Source organism: Phocoena phocoena, chromosome 15 (assembly GCF_963924675.1).
Source record: "Phocoena phocoena chromosome 15, mPhoPho1.1, whole genome shotgun sequence".
NCBI classification, from domain to species: Eukaryota; Metazoa; Chordata; class Mammalia; order Artiodactyla; family Phocoenidae; genus Phocoena; species Phocoena phocoena.
The window spans coordinates 20041342-20062107 of NC_089233.1; the positions used below are offsets into that span (position 1 = coordinate 20041342).

General features: G+C 41.3%; 1 protein-coding gene across 2 annotated transcripts in view; it reads right to left on the reverse strand.

Annotated features, from left to right (window-relative positions):
* Positions 1-20766, reverse strand: part of PRKCB (protein kinase C beta) — a 313357-nt gene that overhangs the window by 172114 nt on the left and 120477 nt on the right. For both annotated transcript variants that reach the window (XM_065892367.1, XM_065892365.1), the window contains exon 3: positions 9478-9560. In XM_065892367.1, coding sequence (XP_065748439.1) covers positions 9478-9560 — 83 coding nt within the window. The remainder of the gene's footprint in view (positions 1-9477; positions 9561-20766) is intronic.

The window sequence follows — 20766 nt, forward strand, 5'->3', positions numbered from 1 at the left end:
ATGAAAGACTAAACAACCCAGGCTTTGAGAAGAGAGCAGTTGACTGTTATGTTGCCTTTTTCTGAGCCAAGGAGACCAGACAATGCCATGGAAGAGGAGGGGGGCCCTTTCTCTGATGATAGGGATGTCCTACTGCCACCAGTGCTCAGGCAGGAAATGGGTGGGGCCTGGATTGGCAGAGCTAGGACTTCCCTCCTCTGGGGCCAAAGGTGAACTTGCCAACAGGGGCCAGAATCTTACCAAGAACACCTGAAGATTCCCATTTGGAGGACTAAGCTGGTTCCCAGCTGATGGAATATATTAAGAGTAACCACATCTAGGGACTTCCCTGGCGGCCCAATGGTTAAGACTCTGCACTTCCACTGCAGGGGGTGTGGGTTCTAGCTCTGGTTGGGGAACTAAGATCCCGCATGCTTTGTGGCCAAAAAAAAAAAGAGTAACCACATCTAGAAGCAACTACAATTGCTTACAGTTATACCCAAGCCTTCACTCAGGTTTGATTTTAACCAAATTAAGCGGGAAGGCTGAGTCCATGCTGGAGGTGAAGTGGCACCAGAAACAAGACTGTATTGTAGAAACCAGTTACAGAAGTTCCCAAAGTGACCTTCAGAGTTCTGCAGGCAGCAATCTGGAATAAAACACTGAGCAGAACTGACAAGTGGCCACCAAAATGTGTTTAGGAAATGTGGTCTTGTGTTTTTCTACATGTGTGTGTTTTTTGTGTATCTGTCGATATATCATACCATACATGTCCTCTGTTGTCTGCTTTCTTCATTCATAATGACTATATAGTCCCATGTCAAGAACATTTTAATCACTGTGACTTTTTATTGAAGTATAATTGACATACAGTAATGTACAGATTTTAAGCATACAGTTTCATGAGTTTTGAAAAATGTGTGCACCTGGCTAGGCACCATCCCAATCAAGACATAGGACATTTCCGTTATCCCAGACATTGTGACATTTTAATCACTGTACAGCATCCCATCACATGGATATGTTTTACTTACAAAAACCCTAACTGGCAGTCATTCAGGTTGTTTCCAATTTTTCATTAGTATTAAATACTAAAACAATGAATATCAATTTAGCTAAATATATACACATATTCTTAAATAATTCCTTAGTAAAAATTCTTAAGCCAAAAAGGTCATTAACACTTTTGATACATATTGGTAATATTCTCTGGAGAAAGATTAGACTAATTTACACACACTGGTGAGTGTGTAAATTAAGTCTAATCTTTTCCCCTCTTTCTCCTGTTTATGCTTTTTACTTTGAGTCCTATTTCTTTTGATATTGTTATTAAGGCCCTGTTTTATATGCATGTGTGTTTTGGGGGTATATCTTTGCCTCTTTTATTTATTTTCTTTTTTGCGGTACGCGGGCCTCTCACTGTTGTGGCCTCTCCCATTACGGAGCACAGGCTCCGGACGCACAGGCTCAGCGGCCATGGTTCACGGGCCCAGCCACTCCGCGGCATGTGGGATCTTCCCGGACCGGGGCACGAACCTGTGTCCCCTACATCGGCAGGCGGACTCTAAACCACTGCGCCACCAGGGAAGCCCTGCCTCTTTTATTTTTAACCTAATAAGTTTCTCTTGTACAACGCCTAGAATTATACATTTATCCAGTCTGATAAGTCTTTTCCTTTTAGTAGAGAATTTCAATCCATTTACATTGGGTTAGGTAACTGAAATGTATACTTTCTAGGTTTCACAGTTCCTTGCTGGCTAATTTTTATCTTTGTCTTTATATTTTGTTATATTGACCAAAATGTTCTTTGTTATTTTTCTCTCTAGATTGCTTCTTTCACACTAAAACAAGTCTATCTGAACCAATATGTCTATGCCAAGAATTAAATAGTATTAAATATTTTATTTAGGATCTTTAAATTTAGACTCTAAGTTTACTATAGTTTAGTTTTGTTTTAATTAATTAATTAATTAATTTGGCTGTGCTGGGTCTTAGTGGCCACACGCAGGATCTTCTTTGCGGCCTGTTTAGTTGCAACATGCGAACTCTTAGTTGCAGTATGTGGGATCTAGTTCCCCGACCAGGGATCAAACCTGGGCCCCCTGCATCGGGAGCACAGAGGCTTACCCACTGGACCACCAGGGAAGTCCCTAGTTTAGTTTTTTATGCCAACTTTATTGGGTTATGCTGGTTACCATGGTGAAGGTAGCTTATAATAACAAACTGTGGCAGCTACTGATTCTGTCAGCTCCTCAAAGTTTCCCATCCCCTCTTCTTATAACATACATTGCTCTCTGAGCCATAGGGATGCCACGTGATCCAGGCTTGATAAACTGTAAAGAATTCATTCCCTTAACAACTGAGGACCAACCAATCAGAACCCTTTCCTGAGACTGATTAGGAATGCAGGAAGAAAGAAGGCCACTTCTTCCTCTAGGGTTTCCATCTTTCCCTGGGGTCAACTACAACCAGGCTGACAGACATATTTACAGACATGTCCTGTCTACAGTAGGCACAAATGAGGCAAGGACAAATCAGTCAGGGTCCCAGCAGGAAACAAATGGCATATTGAAATTAGAGAGTTTAAGGCAGGTTTCATGAAAGGACTATTTAGAAAGGTGTGGGCATGGTGTTGAGAAACCATGAGGGAGAGTGTAGTAACTGGGGGCAATTAAGAGCAAAGGGACAAGGGAAGAGAGTAGTTCCTGGAACCCAAAAGGAGAGAATTGTGTAGAGATGACTGCCTTTAGAGGAGCAGCGACCTTCAAAGAGTAAAGCGAAGAAGACCTCATGATAAATACCCTGGGCTCACCCTCCAATCTCCTATCAGTCCCTCCCCTTGAGCCAGAGGGTAAGGGAACCCCAACGGATGCAGCCCTTACAGGTCACTCTCTCAGGGAGAAAGCAAAGAGGCTCTGGAAGGACAAATGAGACAGCTGGCAGAGCAGGCAAGGGCCAGTGTGGTAGACTACAAAATGGCCACAAATCTCCCCTTCCTGTACGCACCTCTGCAGTGCGACTTTACAGGCCCTCCTATCCAGAGGTGAAGTCTATTTCTCCACCTCTGAGTCTGTTCTTGGCCATAACCACTGTGACACAAATAAAAGCTTGAAAAACACCTGTGCTTTGGGGATTTCCCTCTCTTGCTGTGCTTGGAACCCTGAGACCAGTGTGTGAAAGAGCCTAAACCTGCCTACTGGGAGGAAAAGAGACCACGTGGAGGAGGAATGAAGTGTACCAGACAACAGGCTGCCAAGTGTCAGTCATGTTCCTGAAGCTATCCAAGGTGATCCTGCACCAGCCAAGTCACTAGCTGACCAAACACATGAGAGAGCTCAGCAGTGATCAGCTGAATAGACCCAGATCAGAAGAATGACCAAAGCAGCCCACAGAATCATGAGAAATAATAAATGATTATTGTTTGAAGCCACTAAACTTTGGAATGGTTTGTTACACAGCAAAGCTAACTGATACAGCTGATAATGAGAAAACATCTTGCAAGTATTGGATCCTCAGTTCCAGTGTCTGAGGCCCTTGTCCCTGAAGCTCTTACTCCTTCTCAATGTCCTTCCCATGAGCTGATCTCTTTTCCTAGTGCTGATTTGAGTTGGATTTATTTCATTTTCAATTTTTAAAATTGTGAAGGTTTACTTTTTCTCTGTAATTTGATACAATTTAAAATGAACAGATTAGGTATAAAATAAGCCACAAGGATATATTGTACAACAAGGGGAATATAGTCAATATTTTACAATAACTATAAATGGAGCATAACCTTTAAAATTGTGAAGCACTATATTGTATACCTGTAACTTACATAATGTTGTACATCAAAATATACTTCAATCAAAAAAGTAAAGCCTGTCAAAAATAAAGAAACAAAGATATTTTAAGACTCACTGTTATAAAAATCAAAGTAAAATAAAATAAAATGAAGAGAAATCCTTCATACTCTTCTAAAGTTTAAAATCATTTACCCATGAAGCCTACTATTCTGGAGCTCTGGGAGAAGAAAAGCTTCTTGGGCTTTTCTTATGAAAAATCAAGATAAAATAAAACAAAATGAAGAGAAATCCTTCATTCTTCTAAAGTTTAAAATAATTTACCCATGAAGCCTATTATTCTGGAGCTCTGGGAGAAGAAAAGCTTCTTGGGCAATGTTCTCATTTCTCTCTTGATTATTCTCCTGTTATGGTTTTCAATTTCTTCTTGAGACAAAATTGCCAATTTTAAATTTCCTAGAAAATCATCCATTGCAACCAGATTTTCAAGCCCATTAGCATTTATATGCATATTCTTTTTAATGTATAAATCTAACATTCTTTTAAAATTTTCTTTTATTTCCCTTTTATTAAATCTTCAACATCTAACACATGATTTATCATTTTTAATATATTTCTTCATAAAATAAGACTTGATTAAGAAACACAAAAGGATACACTCAACATTACTGCCAGTGTCTTTCACTGACTGATTTAGTGATGGAATCAGGAGGGCACAGGGCATAACAGTGAGTTTTATTCAGTACCTTGATATGCATGATAAGAAATTATTATTTCTAAAACCATAAAATGTTGAAGACATTATCTTCAGACAAACCAGCTCAAGAGTCCTTTCGTACTTTTGTACTGCCTGGCACAGAACCTCTGCTCAACAAAGTCAGCTATTATTATTACCTATTATTCCTTGGCAGGTCCTGCATCCCTTATTGAGCAGGAGACTCCTCCAAGGATTAATAATAATTTAGAAACCATTTACTGAGTGCCTTCTTTGTGCCAGACACTATTCTGGACGTGGTTCAAGCAGACTCTCATTGAATGCTCACCAAAAAAAAAACCTATGACATACGTACTATTTTCCCCATTTTAAAGATATAAACTAAGGGTCACAGAACTGAAATTATTTTACCAAGATCAATGGAGCCATAAGTGTCAGCACTGGATTTTGACACTGAGTTTTTTCTGGCTCCAAAGTCTAGGTTCTTTTCTCAGCATTGCACCATAGAATTTGAGGTAGAATTTGAGGTTTTGTGTAAAGTAATGGAAATGGAAACAGTCATTATATCCTAAGGGAATGATCTGGGTGGAGGCATGGACAGAATTCTCAGTATATCCCTGACTAGGGAGGTAAGTAGAGCAATGGAAATGCCCTCAGTTACCTGCACCAGGGGCTTACAAGGACCCTTGTGCTTAACACTTTCATGCAATGACTCTGTAATCCATTTGCTGTTAATCCTTTTGTTGTGGTTGTAGTTAACTCTTATTCATTTTAAGGATTTCTTAAAACTTATTACAACAAATCTATGTGGTTGGTACTAATATCCCAGTTTATGGATAAGGAAACTGAGCCACAGAGAAGGAAAATGACACACCCAAGGTCACCTCATGAGTAACTGGCAGTCAGGACCTGAACTCAGGTATGACTGACTTCAGAATCCACACTCTTAACCACCATTGTCTCTGGGCATGATCCTTAAATTGCCCAAGTCCCATTTGTAGCTGGAGGGCACTAAGTCAGCCAGGGACCTGGGGCAGGCAATAAATGAGGTCTGTTCTCCTACTGAGGTCATCTGTGACTCTGAACTACAGTGAGATCCACAGGTCTTTTCTGAAGTCCAGTGTGATGGCCTCCAGGGATTCTGTTCCACAGTGGTCCCCTGGGTCAACAGGACCTTCAGTAGTTTGACCAGAGATTCTTTCCCCTCAATGAAGAGTGAAGTCTATTTCTTTACCACTTGAATTTGGGCTTGACCATGAGACTACTTGATCCAGTGGTACATTATCAAACATGATGCACAGGCTGAAAAAGCACTGATGCACTGGGACTCTTGGAACCCTGAAACCTCATGTGAACAAGGCAGAGCTGGCCAGCTGGAGGATGAGAGGCCATGTGGAGGAGAGCCAAGGCACCCAGGCCACCAACCGGCTCACTGACAGTCATGTGAATGGGGCCATCCTAGATCAACCAGCCACCAGACATCCACAGACACAAGCGAGAATCCCTTAATTTTTGTGCCCAAGACAAGTACCTCACTTGACTCATCCTAGTCCCAGCCCTCAGAGACAAGTCCTCTCTTTCTTGTTCTGAGAAGATCTCTCAGGACACTGTGTATGTGGGCAGTATTCTAAGTGCTGGGTAACTGTAATGTCCATATGTAATGCTTACGGCAATACCAGAGACTTGGTCTCCCTAAGAGGTCGAAGAGACAGCAGGATTGAGCATTTCCAAGCAGATGAGACCAAGAACCAGGAGGATGCCTACAGATGACCAGAAGTACCACCCAGGAACTCTGTTGTGTTTTGAGGTCCCCCAGTGGTGGGTGCCCATATGTATTGCCTGTTCCCATGGGCACTGAATGGTTGGGTCAGTAGCTGGGTTCACTGGGACAAAGCCTGATTCATAAAATTCCCTCAGGTAGCCTAATATGCCATGATGGAGACCTAGAAGGATGCCAACCACACAAAGATCTACCGATATCCAGAATATTCCCTGACTCAGACTGGACTTGGAATAGCAGAACGTAGAGGACAAAACCTAGCACATTCCTTGTTCATGGATGGAGACTGTGCTTTTCTACTCCATGAGCCTGCTGCATGCCAGCTCCTGAGAGGTCACAAAGGAGGAAGGCACTCCTCCATACCTCAGAGAGCCTGGCCAGGTTGGCAAGTAGGTGTGGCCAGATCTCTAATCACGTCTCCACCCATGGACAGAAAAAGGTCAATGAACCAAGTCAAGTCAGTTCAGGAGTCTGGACCAATTCATCATCCTCAGTGCCAACCGGCCTTCTTGGAACTGTGTCCAGAGATAGAATCATTTCAGGTAGGCTGCCAAATCCTATGCATGCTGGCTGCAGGCAATACTGCCTGCTCTCCCCGTGCCCAAGGCAATGAACGGCTGCACGGCTCCATTCACAAAGAGCAGGGTCTCCTACAACTTATGGAGCCTACACACTCCTAGGAAGGACAACTGCCAGGTGGCAGGCAGAGGACCCATTCATTCTTCAGACATATTTGGTAGACATCTGTCCTTGCTGTCTGCCCAGCATGTATTCACTGTAATTCATTAACACTGTCATTACCATCTTCACATACGTACCAGACACTGTCTTATATGTATACACTGGATACTCGTGGCAAAGTTATATGGTAGGGTTCTTTCATTTTCAGCTGAGGAATATAAAGCACAAGGGAGTTAAGTACTCTGCCCAAGGTTACACATGTCTAGGCTCCATCCATAGCCTACGATTTTAACCAGTACACAATACTGCTTCTCTAGTTCTCCTCTGAGGGACCACCTCTCCCCGACTCTCAAATCATGGGGTAGGCACACCGGCCCTCCTCGCCAGGAGTAAGCACATAACCAGGCCTGCCAATTAGCATAACCATCCTCTGGTTACATATGACCCAGGGTCCAATGAGACTTTAGCTCTTGTCACTGGAAGTGCAGCACTGATAAGACATTATGACTAAAGGTACCACAGCCATCATGCTGTCGTTAGGAGAAAAATCTTCTTGAAACAGAAACCAGGACAGAGGAAGGCTGGGCCAAGACATGGAGAAAGAGATTCCTGAAGACCTCATTTCGGCCCCTTGATTCACTGTGTCTGAAGCCAGTCTACCCTTGGAGCTTTTCAGTTTCAGGGACCAAAATTTCCCTTTTCACATAAAACAGTTTGAGCTCTTTCTATCTTAGGCAACATAAAAAGTCAATGAATAAAGACAGGATATGGGAAACACCATCCTCTTGGCTGCTCTTTGAGTACCAAGCCTTGGTCTGCATGAACATTCAGAGCTTGCATAATGGAGCCATGCTGTCCCCCCAATCTTCCCTGCCTGCTTTCCTGGGGACAAGAGATGGAATTGCACTAAAAGGGTCAGGGAGTGTGATCTGAGAGAACATGAAGAATGGTCCCATCTTTGTCTCTGCAAACAAGCCTGTGAAGGCTTTGGTTGTTCTCTGATGCCTGGAGTTTTTAAACCCAAGTACCACAGTCTCCAAGGAAAGCAACTTCAGTATTAGCTCTAGAGTGTGCGTGGTATGCCCCTGATTTGCAGCCAAATGGCAGATGACCACTTATAGAAGGCCAGCAAGAACATATGCAATAACAGAGGTAGTTATCACCACCCACTTCACGCAACCTCAGGTCAGATGTCAAGTCTAAGGGACCAGGACAGGACCAGTGGGAGACAAAGCCAATGGGGAAAATTCCAGGAAGGTGAACCAAAGCAGGAACAAAATAAGAGAACCAGGGGTGACAGCTACACAGAGGGTACGCTGAACGCAGTTCATGAGTGGGCCAATGGAAGAGTGTGCATAGTGGAAGGTCCAGGACAGTTTCAGCTCCATGGAAAAGAATAACGCAAACAATGAGACTTTACCAATAAGAGGTGCTTCTTATCTCACATACAGAGTCTGGGCATAAGAGAACTCAGCGTTGGCTCAGCAACTCACCAATGTCATCGATGACCCAGATCCCTTCAACTCTCTCACCCTGCCACGCTCAGGATGTCAGCCGTGTCTCCCTCATTGACTCAAACGGTTGTCACAACTCTGTGCATTATATCCTCCCACAAAGATGTCCAACAGAACAAAGTAAGGAGTGCCTTCCTTTATCAGAAAGGAAAGTCTTCCTAGAAGCCCTGCCCAGACTTCCCTGCAGTTCCCACTGAGCAGAACTGGGTCACGTGCTCGCTCACTAGCTACAAGGGAGCCTGGGAAAACAAGTATCAGGCATCTTCAGCTTTTAGCATGAGAGGTGGCCTCTGCCAGTAAAAGAGTGGGGGTTAGGAATGGCTGTTGGGTAGGCAATCCACATGGTACCCCAAACTTTTGGTAAACTTGCACCAAGACTTTGCCATATCCTTAGAGCACTCACACTGCCATTCACTTAATATTTTCCTTGAGTCTCTTTATTTTTTATTTAACCAAACTACCTTTACCTAGATAGGAAATTTTATATCCCCACCATAAATGCAAAAGCATTACTAGACACATTTTCCAATCCATATTAAAATAAATCCATAATGATCAAAACAAAAATTGCCAGGTTTACCCAGAAGCATCCCGTGTCCCACCAGCAGTAATCATACTTTGGGGGTACACAGTAGCAGGATAAGCTCACTTCTTCCTAATTCTTGGGCCCTAGTACAAAAAATTCCCTACCAAAGAGCTAAAAAGTACACCGTAAGGTACCATCCTAACTACACCTTTTTATAGTAGCCATAAAAATTTAGCCGCTGCCCACCACTCTCATGCCTCAGCCATAAACATGAAGACATTTTGCAGAATCACAGTAGGGAAACTAGCTGGTTTCTTGAAGTCACACACCCCTCTCAAAATGTTTTGTTGTTTTGTTCTTTCCCATTAAAACGAAAATCGTCTCAGAGGCTACAGGACCATGACATCCTGACTTTTCTGTCTCAGTGTACTTCACTCACAGATACCCAAAAGGATGCACTGACTGTGGACAGAGAGAGGTGACCAGGGCCCGTTACTTACATCGGAGGCTGGACCCTTGTCAGCACCTGGGCAGGAGAAAGTGACAAACTCATGGCACCGCTTGTGCACGACAAAACAGCAGACTGCAAAAGAGAAAATAAGGGTAGGAGTGGGGGAAAAGGAAAGTGGAGAGTAGGAAAGGAGGGGAAGAGAGGAAGAAATCGTTAAACCTGGACTTCCCGACAAGTAAAGGCTTTATACCAAAATAAACAATGCCTTCAGCTTCTGCACCTTGTCTTTTATTGAAGTCAAACTCTTGGGTACACGGATGTTACAACTTGCAAATTACTTCGCTTGTAATGTTAACTAGGGTTCAAAAGATCACATATGCTCAAAATTACACTTTAGTGAAGATCGCTTAAGTTATATGATCTTCCACTACTTTTGGAACAGAATGTTGTATTTCAGATCGGGCACCACAGGAAGCTAGCTGTTGGCTTGTGTTTAGGTCCATAACGCTTATGAAGTATGTACATTTAATCACTAGAATCACACTTAGAGAGATGCATAATGTGAAGGGCATGTAGAAAAAGAGTGAGCAGGAACGGCGGACCCACACCTGCATCTCCCCCAGGAGCAACCATCAACTAAGTGGAAGAAACAGGCTACATGTTTACATTGTTACTTTAGCAGTTTGAAACCAAATGTGTACATACATATGTTTGAATTTGTATGCGTTAAACGCTCCACTATTTGGGGACTATATTACTTAGGGGGAGGGACAATTAGAGAATACATACAAAATAAAACTATTTTTTGTTGTTGTTCAAATCTATTTTTATAAACTCTAGACTGTGGACTCCTGGAGGATGGGCACCATGCTCAGAATCTTTCTAAAGGACATTCTCAGTAAATGAAAACAGGACAGGAAACCTCAAGGTTACCACTAGTGATATAATGGACCTGGCCAACAATCATCAATGCTGCCAACATCAGAAAAAGACACTACCTGCCTGCTGGTGAAAGTGCTATGAAGAATCCTACCACCTGTGAAGTATTCTTGCCAAAATAATCACACCTGAATCAGTTCAAGAATCTTCATCCAACTACCAATTTACCGCAACTACAAGTGACAGACGCATTTTAAATGACACCACAGAGAGGCAATGAGAAAAAAAAAATGTTCAATACACAAGAATGTGGTAAGCTACAAGACGTTTTTTCAACAAATAAACTGGAAGAGAAGAGGAGAGCATCTGTCCTCTTCTGGACGATACTGTAGTGACAGCTGCATTTAGAGAATATATAAAACAAAAAGTGAGCCCTAGTATAAACAATGGCTTTTAATTAATAACAATGTATCACTATTGGCTCATCAATTGTAACAAATGTACCACACTAATGCAAGATTCTTTACAAGCACTGTACATATATTAATTCATTTAATACTCCTAACGATTCTAAGGCACGCCATTTCATTTTTTTTTACATTCTTTTTTGTTAATATTCTTTTCCATTATGGTTTGCCATAGGACATTGAATATAGTTGCCTTCATTTTTTTAATTGAGATATAATTGATATAACATTATATTAGTTTCAGGTGTACAACATAATGATCCTATATATATATATATATATATATATATATATATATATATATATATATACACATACACATACATATATATATATATATATGACCACAGCAAAATGATCATCACTGTAGGTCAACATCCATCCATCACCAAAAATAGTTATAATTTTTTTTCTTGTAATAAGATCTTTTATCTACTCTCTTAGCAACTTTCAAATATACACTACAGTACTATGAACTATAATCAACTCTCTATATATTACATCCCCAGAACTTTTTATTTTGACCACTTTCACCCATTTCACTCACTCCCCACCCCCACCTCTGGAAACCACCAATCTGTTCTCTGTATCTACAAGTTCGCTTTTTAGTTTTGGTTTGGTTTGGTTTTTGTTTTAGATTCCAGATATAAGTGAGTTCATATGGTATTTCTCTTTCTCTTTTTGATTTATTTCACTTGCAAATGTTAATAACAGGGGGAACCAGGGTGGAAATGGGGTTGAGGGAGTATATGGAAACTCTGTATTTTCCAATCAATTTTTCTATATGCCTAAAACTGCTCAAAACAACAACAAACAAACAAAAATGGAAAACTGCAAGAGGGAAGTAGCAGGGCAGAGGAGAAACATACATTCAAAGAGATTTAAGAAACATATCAACTAAATGCAATATGTAGACCTCGTTTGGATCCTAATTTAAACAAACTAATAGTTTTTTTAAATTATGAGACAATCAGAAAAGTGGATATATTCACTTTTTGATGGTATGAGAGAATCATTGTTATTGATATTAGGGAATTATAATTTTTGATGTAATAATGGTATTATGATTATTTTTGGTAAAGAATACTTTCCTCTAAGAATACATCCTATAATCTTTATGGATAAGGTGATTCTATTCAAAATAATTCAGTGTGACATAAAGGAGATAGAAAGGGGAGGGTTATAGATGGGGAAAAAAATGAGTCTTGACTGATCATTACTGAACCTGGCTGATGGACACAGAAGGATTCATTATACTAATCTCTCTACTTTTACGTATATTTTCTGCAATAAAAACATTTTAAACGCTCATGGTTTAGAACAAGAGTTCCAAAGGGGCCAATTGCTTTCTCCTTTGCTTTCTCCCCTTTCTGTTTTAGTATTTACTGTATTTTATAAATAATATATGCTTTGTCTGAAGACATTTGTGTCAAACTGTGTGTGCTGTGTGTGTGTGGGGGGGGGGTGGTCCCTCTCTGTGCCTGTATATCTGTGACTGCTGAGAGAAATCCATGAGCAGTGGCCAAAAAATGCCACTGATGGTTATCTCTGGAGGAGATAATCTGTAGGACTACAGATTATTTTTACTTACAATCTTACATCTGTATTGTTTGAAATGTTGACAATGAGTATTAATTATATAATCAGGGAAAATAAGCCCACTTTCATTTTGAAACAAAACGAAGAGTCAAAGAAAAACAAAGGTCAGGAAATGAAAAATATGACTGCCCAAATTGGAAACTCAGTGGTTGGGCTGATATAGAATGGAGACAGCTAAAGAGGAACTTAGCAAACTGGAGTCTAAATTGAGTGATTTTCCCTGAATTCTGCAAAAAAGCAAGAAAAAATAAAAGAAACGATACAAAACTGTAGGATAGATCCCAAAATTCTAACAACCATATAGAAGGATACTCAGGAAAGAACAGAGAGAACAGTAAAGAATGTGTAATTAAAGAAAATAGAAGGAAGTCCTCTAAAGATTAAGAAGAATTTGAGTCATTAAATTGAAAGAAACTATCAAGTGTCAATAGATGTGAATGAAAAAAAGAACTAATGGTGAGGATTTTCAAGGCTCTGAGATCATTGTGAGGACGTGTCCAGCAGTGGCAGGAAGAGAAGAGGAGAAAGATTACTGACAAAGGAACAAAAATAATTTTAACACCAGATTTCTTGTCTGCAACTTTGAATTCTAGAATACAATGGAGCAATGTCTTCAAAGGTTTAGAAAAAGACATTTGAACCTAAAACCCCATACATAGCCAAACTAGCATTCAAGTGAAAGTACAAAATAAAGACATTTCCAGAATATGAGAACTTGGAAAATTTACTTCCCACAAAAGAAGTAATAGAGAATATACACTCCGCAAAACAACAACAAAATGAATGAATGGGGCATAACAAACAGTGGTGAAAGAGAGAACAAAAAGAAAAGCGGGGCGGGGGAAGAGAGACTTAAGTCATAACAGATGGGGCTGGGAAAAAGACTATAAAAGTGCAATATGCTAAGAGTCTTGTCTTATTCCTCAGGAGTTTATAGGTATTGAGAAACCGCATTTAGGACATTATAAGTTTGAATATGTGTGTTAACAATTAGGAATAAGAATAGAAGTATTATATATAACTTGCAGACCACTAAAAGAAAAAAATGGACAAAGAAAACTTAATCCAACTACACTTCAAAAAGCCTTCCCACATGACCCAAATTCCCATAAATACAATTCTTTTTCTTTAACTTTTATATGGCATCATTTGCACTTTAAACTCTTTTATCATCTGTAATTTCTTGGTTATCTGAAATGACATGGGAATCTAATTTGCCATTTTTTCCAAATAGGTAATCAATTGTGCCAGCATCTTTTACTGAATAATTCATCCCCTCTCCACTGATCTCAAATGCCAACTTTATTATATGCTAAATAATTATATACCCTGGGGTCTGTCTTTGGGCCTTCTGTTCTGTTCCACTGATCTGTCTTATAATAAAGCAATATGGTATTTAATTATAGTACCTTTATAACATGTTATATCTTGGTTGGGCAAGTCCTCCCTCATTATCCTTATTTTCAACATTTTCTTGGCAGTCACGGAGAGTTCCAAGTGAACTTTAGAATCGGTTTATCAAGCTTTTAAAAGTACCGATGGAGGGACTTCCCTGCTGGTGCAGGGGTTAAGAATCCACCTGCCAATGCAGGGGACACAGGTTCGAGCCCTGGTCCGGCAAGATCCCATATGCCACGGAGCAACTAAGCCCGTGCGCCACCACTACTGAGCCTGTGCTCTAGAGCCCGCGAGCCATAACTACAGAGCCCACATGCCACAAATACTGAAGCCCACGCACCTAGAGCCCATGCTCCGCAACAAGAGAAGGCACCGCCAAGAGAAGTCCCTTGCACCACAATGAAGAGTAGCCCCCACTCGCTGCAACTAGAGAAAGCCTGCTCGCAGCAATGAAGACCCAACACAGCCATAAATAAATAAACAAACAAATAAATAAACCGATGTAATTTTTATTGGAATTATATTTAGTAAATTTCCCACCCCCACCCCCAGAAAAAAAAATTTATTGGGACTTTGGTAATTAACACTTTCATAACGATGAGTCTTTCTAGCAGGAATAGGGTGTCCCTTTGTTAAAATTTTATTTTATGTCTCCCAATAAAGTCTTAATTTTCTCTATAGTTCTACAAATTTCTCACTTAGTATTATCTGAGAGGTCCTTTTTCTACGCTATTATGATTTTTGAAATCTTTCGCATTTTGTTTTCCAAGTGGTTATCGTTTACAAATAGGAAAGAAATAAACTTTCAGTGTATTTATTTTGTAAGTATTTTTAAAATTTGTAATAGTTTTTGTGGGTTTTCAGTTGCTTCCGTTAAGTTTTCCATGTAGAGAATCATATTGTCCCCAATAATAACATTTTTCTCTTCTCCTCCCTGATAGATATGCCTCTTTTTTTCCCCTTATATTTCCATGTCAAGAATTTCCAGAACAATGTGGAATAAAAGGGATGACAGCAGACAGTCCTGTCCCATTTGGAGCTTTTACCAGCTTCCCCTCTCCCTCACTCTCTCCTCAAACTAACTTTTGGAATTTATATTTTCCTTTGGAATTATCCATAGTGTTCTTCTCAGTGTGTTTCAACTGCATCATCTTATCTGGGATGGTGCTGTGCCCTTTCTCATGCTTTCTTCGCATTGTATTGTTAGGGAATCTCTCTTTTTATTTTTTCCAGAGGTTCATCTTCCTTGTTGTCTATTTTATTATTCTTTCATTTCAAAGAAGCAAATCATGGACATATTTCTCAATTCTATTGTTTTTTCCCTACTTGATTGTTAGTTTTACTCTCACTTGTCCTACTTCTTTTATTTGTATTTGTACTTTTATTCCTTATTAGTGGGGAGTATCTGGAGTCAAATGGCCAGGTTTGGATGCATTCATCATTTGTAAACTATAGCACTTGGGCACATTACCTTATCTCCCTGTGCTTCAGTTTTCTCTCTGAAAAATGACGGTGATAATAATAATACCCATATTACAGTGGTGTTGTCAGAATTAAACAAGCTAATCCATGCTCAGAACTGTGCCTAGCGTATCATGAGTATTCAACAAATGTCTGCTGCTTTTTTTCGCTATTCTTTTTAAAGCTTCTTGAATTGACTGTTCAGTTAATTTCTTCCCATTCTTCTTCATTAAAAGTTTTAAGATTTTAAAGCTAAAAACTTTCCTTTCAAGCACAGCTTTGGCTGCATCCTATGTTTTATATTTAGTGCCATCACTGTTTTAAGTTTCTAAGTGGCCTATTACTGTGGTTTTCATTTCTTCCTTAACCCAGAGATGTTTAGGAAAGTTCTCCTCCCCCCGCCCACCATTCACCATTTATAAGCAACTACTTTAGTCTAGAACCTTTCTTCAAAATATCCAAAATATCAGTTATGATCTTATTCATCCATACTCTCTTTGAGGGAAGGAGGGGGGCTCATCTCTAGTTTCCTAGTGTCTACCACAATTCCTGGTACATAACTGATATGTAAATAAATGTTTGATGAATGAATGAACAAAAGAATGAATATCATCAGCCACAGAAAAAGAAGAACGCCCAATCAACTTCATGGTAGCTGTAGCTCCTGGCTGGCCTTCCACATTCTACCACCATAGACAGGGGTAGGAAGACACCAGTCATCAACTAGGTCTCTTTAGGCAGCCTTCCAGTTAGCCACACAATAAACAATCCATCCCTACCAAGGTAGACTCAATATGCCAAGGGACCTGGCTATACTCCAGCATACTCTACAGAGAAGCTGGGAACAGACTGGAAAGTTGATGACCTTCCAGTGCAGGTACTTACTTTATACAACGTGCTTCTGAAAAGTTCTGCAAATCACATTTCCCACTAACTAAAACACTTCACAGAAAAGTAGTAGGGCTGGCTATTTAAAGAAACAAACTAAACCCTTTTGTGATACAAACAAACACCCCCACATTTCTGTTTGGCAAATTCAGGATAAAACTAGCTTTTCTTAAATAAGAGCCAACATTCAATGAGCTGCTGAAACACGTACCAGGTCCTACTTTCAAACAGGTACCTCGTAAGAGCCAAGAATTCCTAGATGCTTCACAGTTTATTCAATAACTCCTTGCTCTGTAGAGGTTAAAAGCCTGCAGCCTACAGCCCTCTGAATCCAACCCGTAGCCATGCTTTCTTAGGACTACACAATGCGGTCTCAAACTCAAATGCCTAAGGGACAGATGAGCAATGAAAATGGCTGAGGGTCAGATGGGAGAATGCATGCAGGACCTGTGTAAAAGGGGAAACTGCTACTTGGCTCCAGCAGAGAATGAGATTAAGGTCCCAAGTACTATCGTCCTCCACTCCTCCCGTATTACATGTAAAATCACAAAGGTCACAGGCCTGTAGGTAGAATAACATGTTTCCCCCACCTCACCAAAGATGTCCACGTCCTAATCCCTGGAATTTGTGATTATGTTACTTTACATGGCAAAATAGACTCTGCAGATGTGATTACATTAAGGATCTTGAGAATGGGAATTATACTGGATTATGTTGGTGGGCCCAATTAATTGTAATTACAAGGGTCCTTATTAGAGGGAGGCAGGAGACTCAAGAGTCAGAGAAGGAGGTGTGACTATAAAAGCAGAGGCTGGAGTGATGTCATTGCTGGAAAGGAACACAAGTCAAGGAATGTGGACGGCTTCTAGAAGCTAGAAAAGGCAAGGAACAGATTGTCCCCTAGAGCCTCCAGAAGGAATGAAGCCCTGCAGACATCCTGATTTTAGCCTCATGAGACCCATTTTCAGACTTTTGACCTCCAGAACTATAAGGTAATAAATCTGTGTCATTTTAAGGCATTAAGTTCATGGTAATTTGTTATACCAGCAATAATAAACTGATATACCAGCCAAGGATCAGAAACAGCTCATTGATCCCAGGAGACCTCTCTGGAGTATCTGGCCCCAGAAAGCAATGGGACCCCAACTCTACCTCATACTGCACCCACTCCCAAATGCCCAACTCTAGCCATTATAATTTATTTGTTGCATCCAAAGAGAACTAGATGAAGTCATTAAATTTTTATTTTCTCTCTTTGGAGTGGATCCATCTCTTGTACTCTATTCTCACCAGGGTCTAAAATGGAAAACTGACATCTTTGGGAAGCAATCTTTGTCCCCGAATCCATAATTACTTTAGATAGATATCCCAGCACTAGCTACAGATGTCTGTGCTGGGAGAAGAAAGAGAAGGACCCTCAACACTCTCCTCAGCTCTCATCTCTCTCAGGAGGCCTCCAAACAGCCGTTTCTCGAGATAGAAATCCACAATCTGCAAGAGCTACAGGCCAGGCCTCTGGATCAGATGGACCTCAGTTTGAACCCTCATTTTACGAGCCATAAACTGAAGGACATTAGCCCAATTACTATGCCAATACTAACCCAATTACTATTACTATGCCTCTCTGAGCCTCCATCTCCTTCTCCAAAATGGGAATGATAGCAGTACCTACTCTGAGAAGGCTGTTGTGAGCTCAAATGAGACGACACACACAAAGCGCTTGGTGGAAAGAGGCAGTTGAGTTGGAGGCACCTGCATCGCAAGTTTGCTTTGCGATGGCCGGGGAGGACCCCTCTTTCCTCCCAGGTCAAAGCTGACTCACTGGCCCGAAATTCTGCCTAGTGTCCAAGATGAGGTGGGGCTCCCCCACATGCTTTCTGGAAACATCTCTATGATCAAAGGCAGGAAGGCCTGGTAACCATCTCCACCTAACACCTTGCCTCACTGACATTCAGAAGAGTGACTCACATGGCCATGGACTTGAGTCTGGAAGGGCTTTCACATCCATTCACCTGAGCCACATCACGGCCCTGGGAGGAAGGTGTTTTGATCCACGTTATAACGACAGGGATGCTGACACTCAAAGAGACGTGACTTGCCCAAGGGTGTCCAGCTAGTCGGTGGCAATGCTTGTATTTGAAACCAGGTTTGTCTTTCTCTTGAGCCCACACCCTCAACTCACATGGCGTGGCTGCATTTGTGTTTGTCATTCATCTCACTGTTCCAGAAGAAATCCTCCCCCGCTTTCCTCACCCCAGCCATCCAATCAATTGCTAAATCCTACTGATTCTTCCTTCGCAACATCTTTCATACCATATCCTCCTGTATACTCCCCACTGATTCCACCCTAACCACCCTCAGTAACTCAGATGTGGAATTTTGCAATGAAACCTTAACTGGTCTCCCCAGAAATTGATGAGCCAAAGTTTCCATAACCACAGAGGAGATAAGACCACCAACGTTATGTGATTGCCATGATATCTAAATGAGACACGGCGTACAGATGCACGGCATCAGGGCACAAAGTAAGCTCTCAATGAAGGTTTATTTACTTCCTTCCAGGTTAGAGGTTTACAGTCCGAGCTCTGCAGCCAAGCTGCCCGGACGCTACACCAGGCACCACTACTTGTTAGCTCTGTGACCCTGAATAAGTCCATCGACCTTGCTGTGTCTTGGTTTCCTAGTCTACAAAACAGAAATAATAACAGTGCTTTTCTCATAGAGTTGTTGTGAGGATTAAATGAGGTCATCTTAGCGCAGTGTGTGGACACAGTAAGAGCCTAACATAGAGTAAACACTGTCAATATTATTCCTACCTACTTCCCTCCACCCCCTGCAGCCTACACACCCCTGGAAAATTCATCCTGTGAAAACTCAGCTTGATATTATTTCCCTGCCCCAACACATTCACTGGCTGCCTATCATCTAAAGTTGCGCTGTCCAATATGGTAGCCACAGGTGACAGGGGGCTATGCCAATTTAAATTAATTAAATGAAATTTAAAATGCAGTTCTTCGTTCACACTAACCACATTTCAAGTGCTTAATAGTCACATGTGGCTATTGGGCACACTGGGCACTCATCGTAGAAAGTATTATTGGACAGCACTGGCCTAAAGAATGAAGTTCAAATACCGCAGGCTGACATCCATCCATCCACATATAGCCACCGCCTAACTTTACTCTTAACTCCTCTCACTCCATTACCCCACACTCCTGCCAGTCTGGATGACTGTCCCTTTCTATAATATATTTCAGTCATTCCCTACTGTGCAAATCTGTTCCATAAATATATCACTACCAATAGCCCATCCCATGATGGCCACAAGGAAATTCAAGGCACAGAGCTTAGTTCTCCAGCGAAAAGATGAAGGCCAGATTGGAGTAGAAATGACACATTCCACAGGATAATTCAGCTCAGGAGCCCCATGGGACAGATAATGGTTGGCTCATCCTACCTACTTTATTGCAGGGGTTACAAACTTAAATGCCTACAAACACACAAGCACCTGGGCCCACCTTAGCCTTGTGACTAAGTGAAGCCAGCCTGGTGTAATACAGCGGGGATGGGTGGATGGGATGAACTAGAGAGCACACGTCCATCCCTGGGATACTCAATTCCATTCAACAATGGCCCTGTAGGAGCTAGTCCGGTGTTGCCAGATGGGAATTTTTTAAGCTCTGTGCAGAACATCCAAAAACATCTGAGTCCCACTGGTTTACAAGCTCTGTTTTAGCTGGTCTTCCTGACTCAAATACTTTCACCTTGATTACTTATTATCTCTGAGCTAAAATATCCCCAACCACAGAATGGGGATAAGATCACCTACTTCACATGTAGTTGTGAGGATGAGACCAGATTCACGTGCTTGGCAGGTACCTGCCCCATATCTAATTCTTAATAAAAATATGAATGAGTGCATTAACAATGAATGAATAAATGAATGATTGGACTTTTTTGGTCACCCCCTCACTCAGAAATCACCCACCACGGCTGAGTCAAGAGGAAGGCAGCTGTGGCCGGGGCGGTGGGTGGTACGTGTGCATCTGTGGGCGGCTGGCCCCAGCACAGCCAAGCTGCGTGAGCTCAGAATCATCTCACAGCCCTGCCTGGCCGGCCTTGGGTGTGCAGTGAGGATTTCTTTTTAAAACTATATGCCATGCTTATGGCTTAAAATTCAAACATTACAGATGAGCATATGGTTGAGAATCACTGCTCTACTCCATTATTGGAGGGAACTATTTCTTGTCTATCCTTCTAGAGATATTCTCTGCACGTGTGTCAGCACATGTGAGTCTCTACCTATATATGTAGCATAATTCTCTATTTCCTTCTTGTTTTTTATCTATGTCCCTTTTGTTTCAACCATATGATACAATTCTATACCCCTGGTTCTCAGCCCTGGCTGCACACTGAGTCATTTGGACTTTTCAAAACATATCAGGGCTCAAGGCCCACCTCAAGAGATTCTGAGTTATTGGGGGGATGCTGGGAACAGGTGACTCAAATGTTGAAGAGCACTGCTGATCTGTACACTCTACCCATGCTTTTTCCCAAACTAGCACAGCTGGAGGCCCATTCTATCTCAGTATGTAGAGAATGACCTCATCCTGTTTCCATAACTGCATCTTATTCCATCATATGGG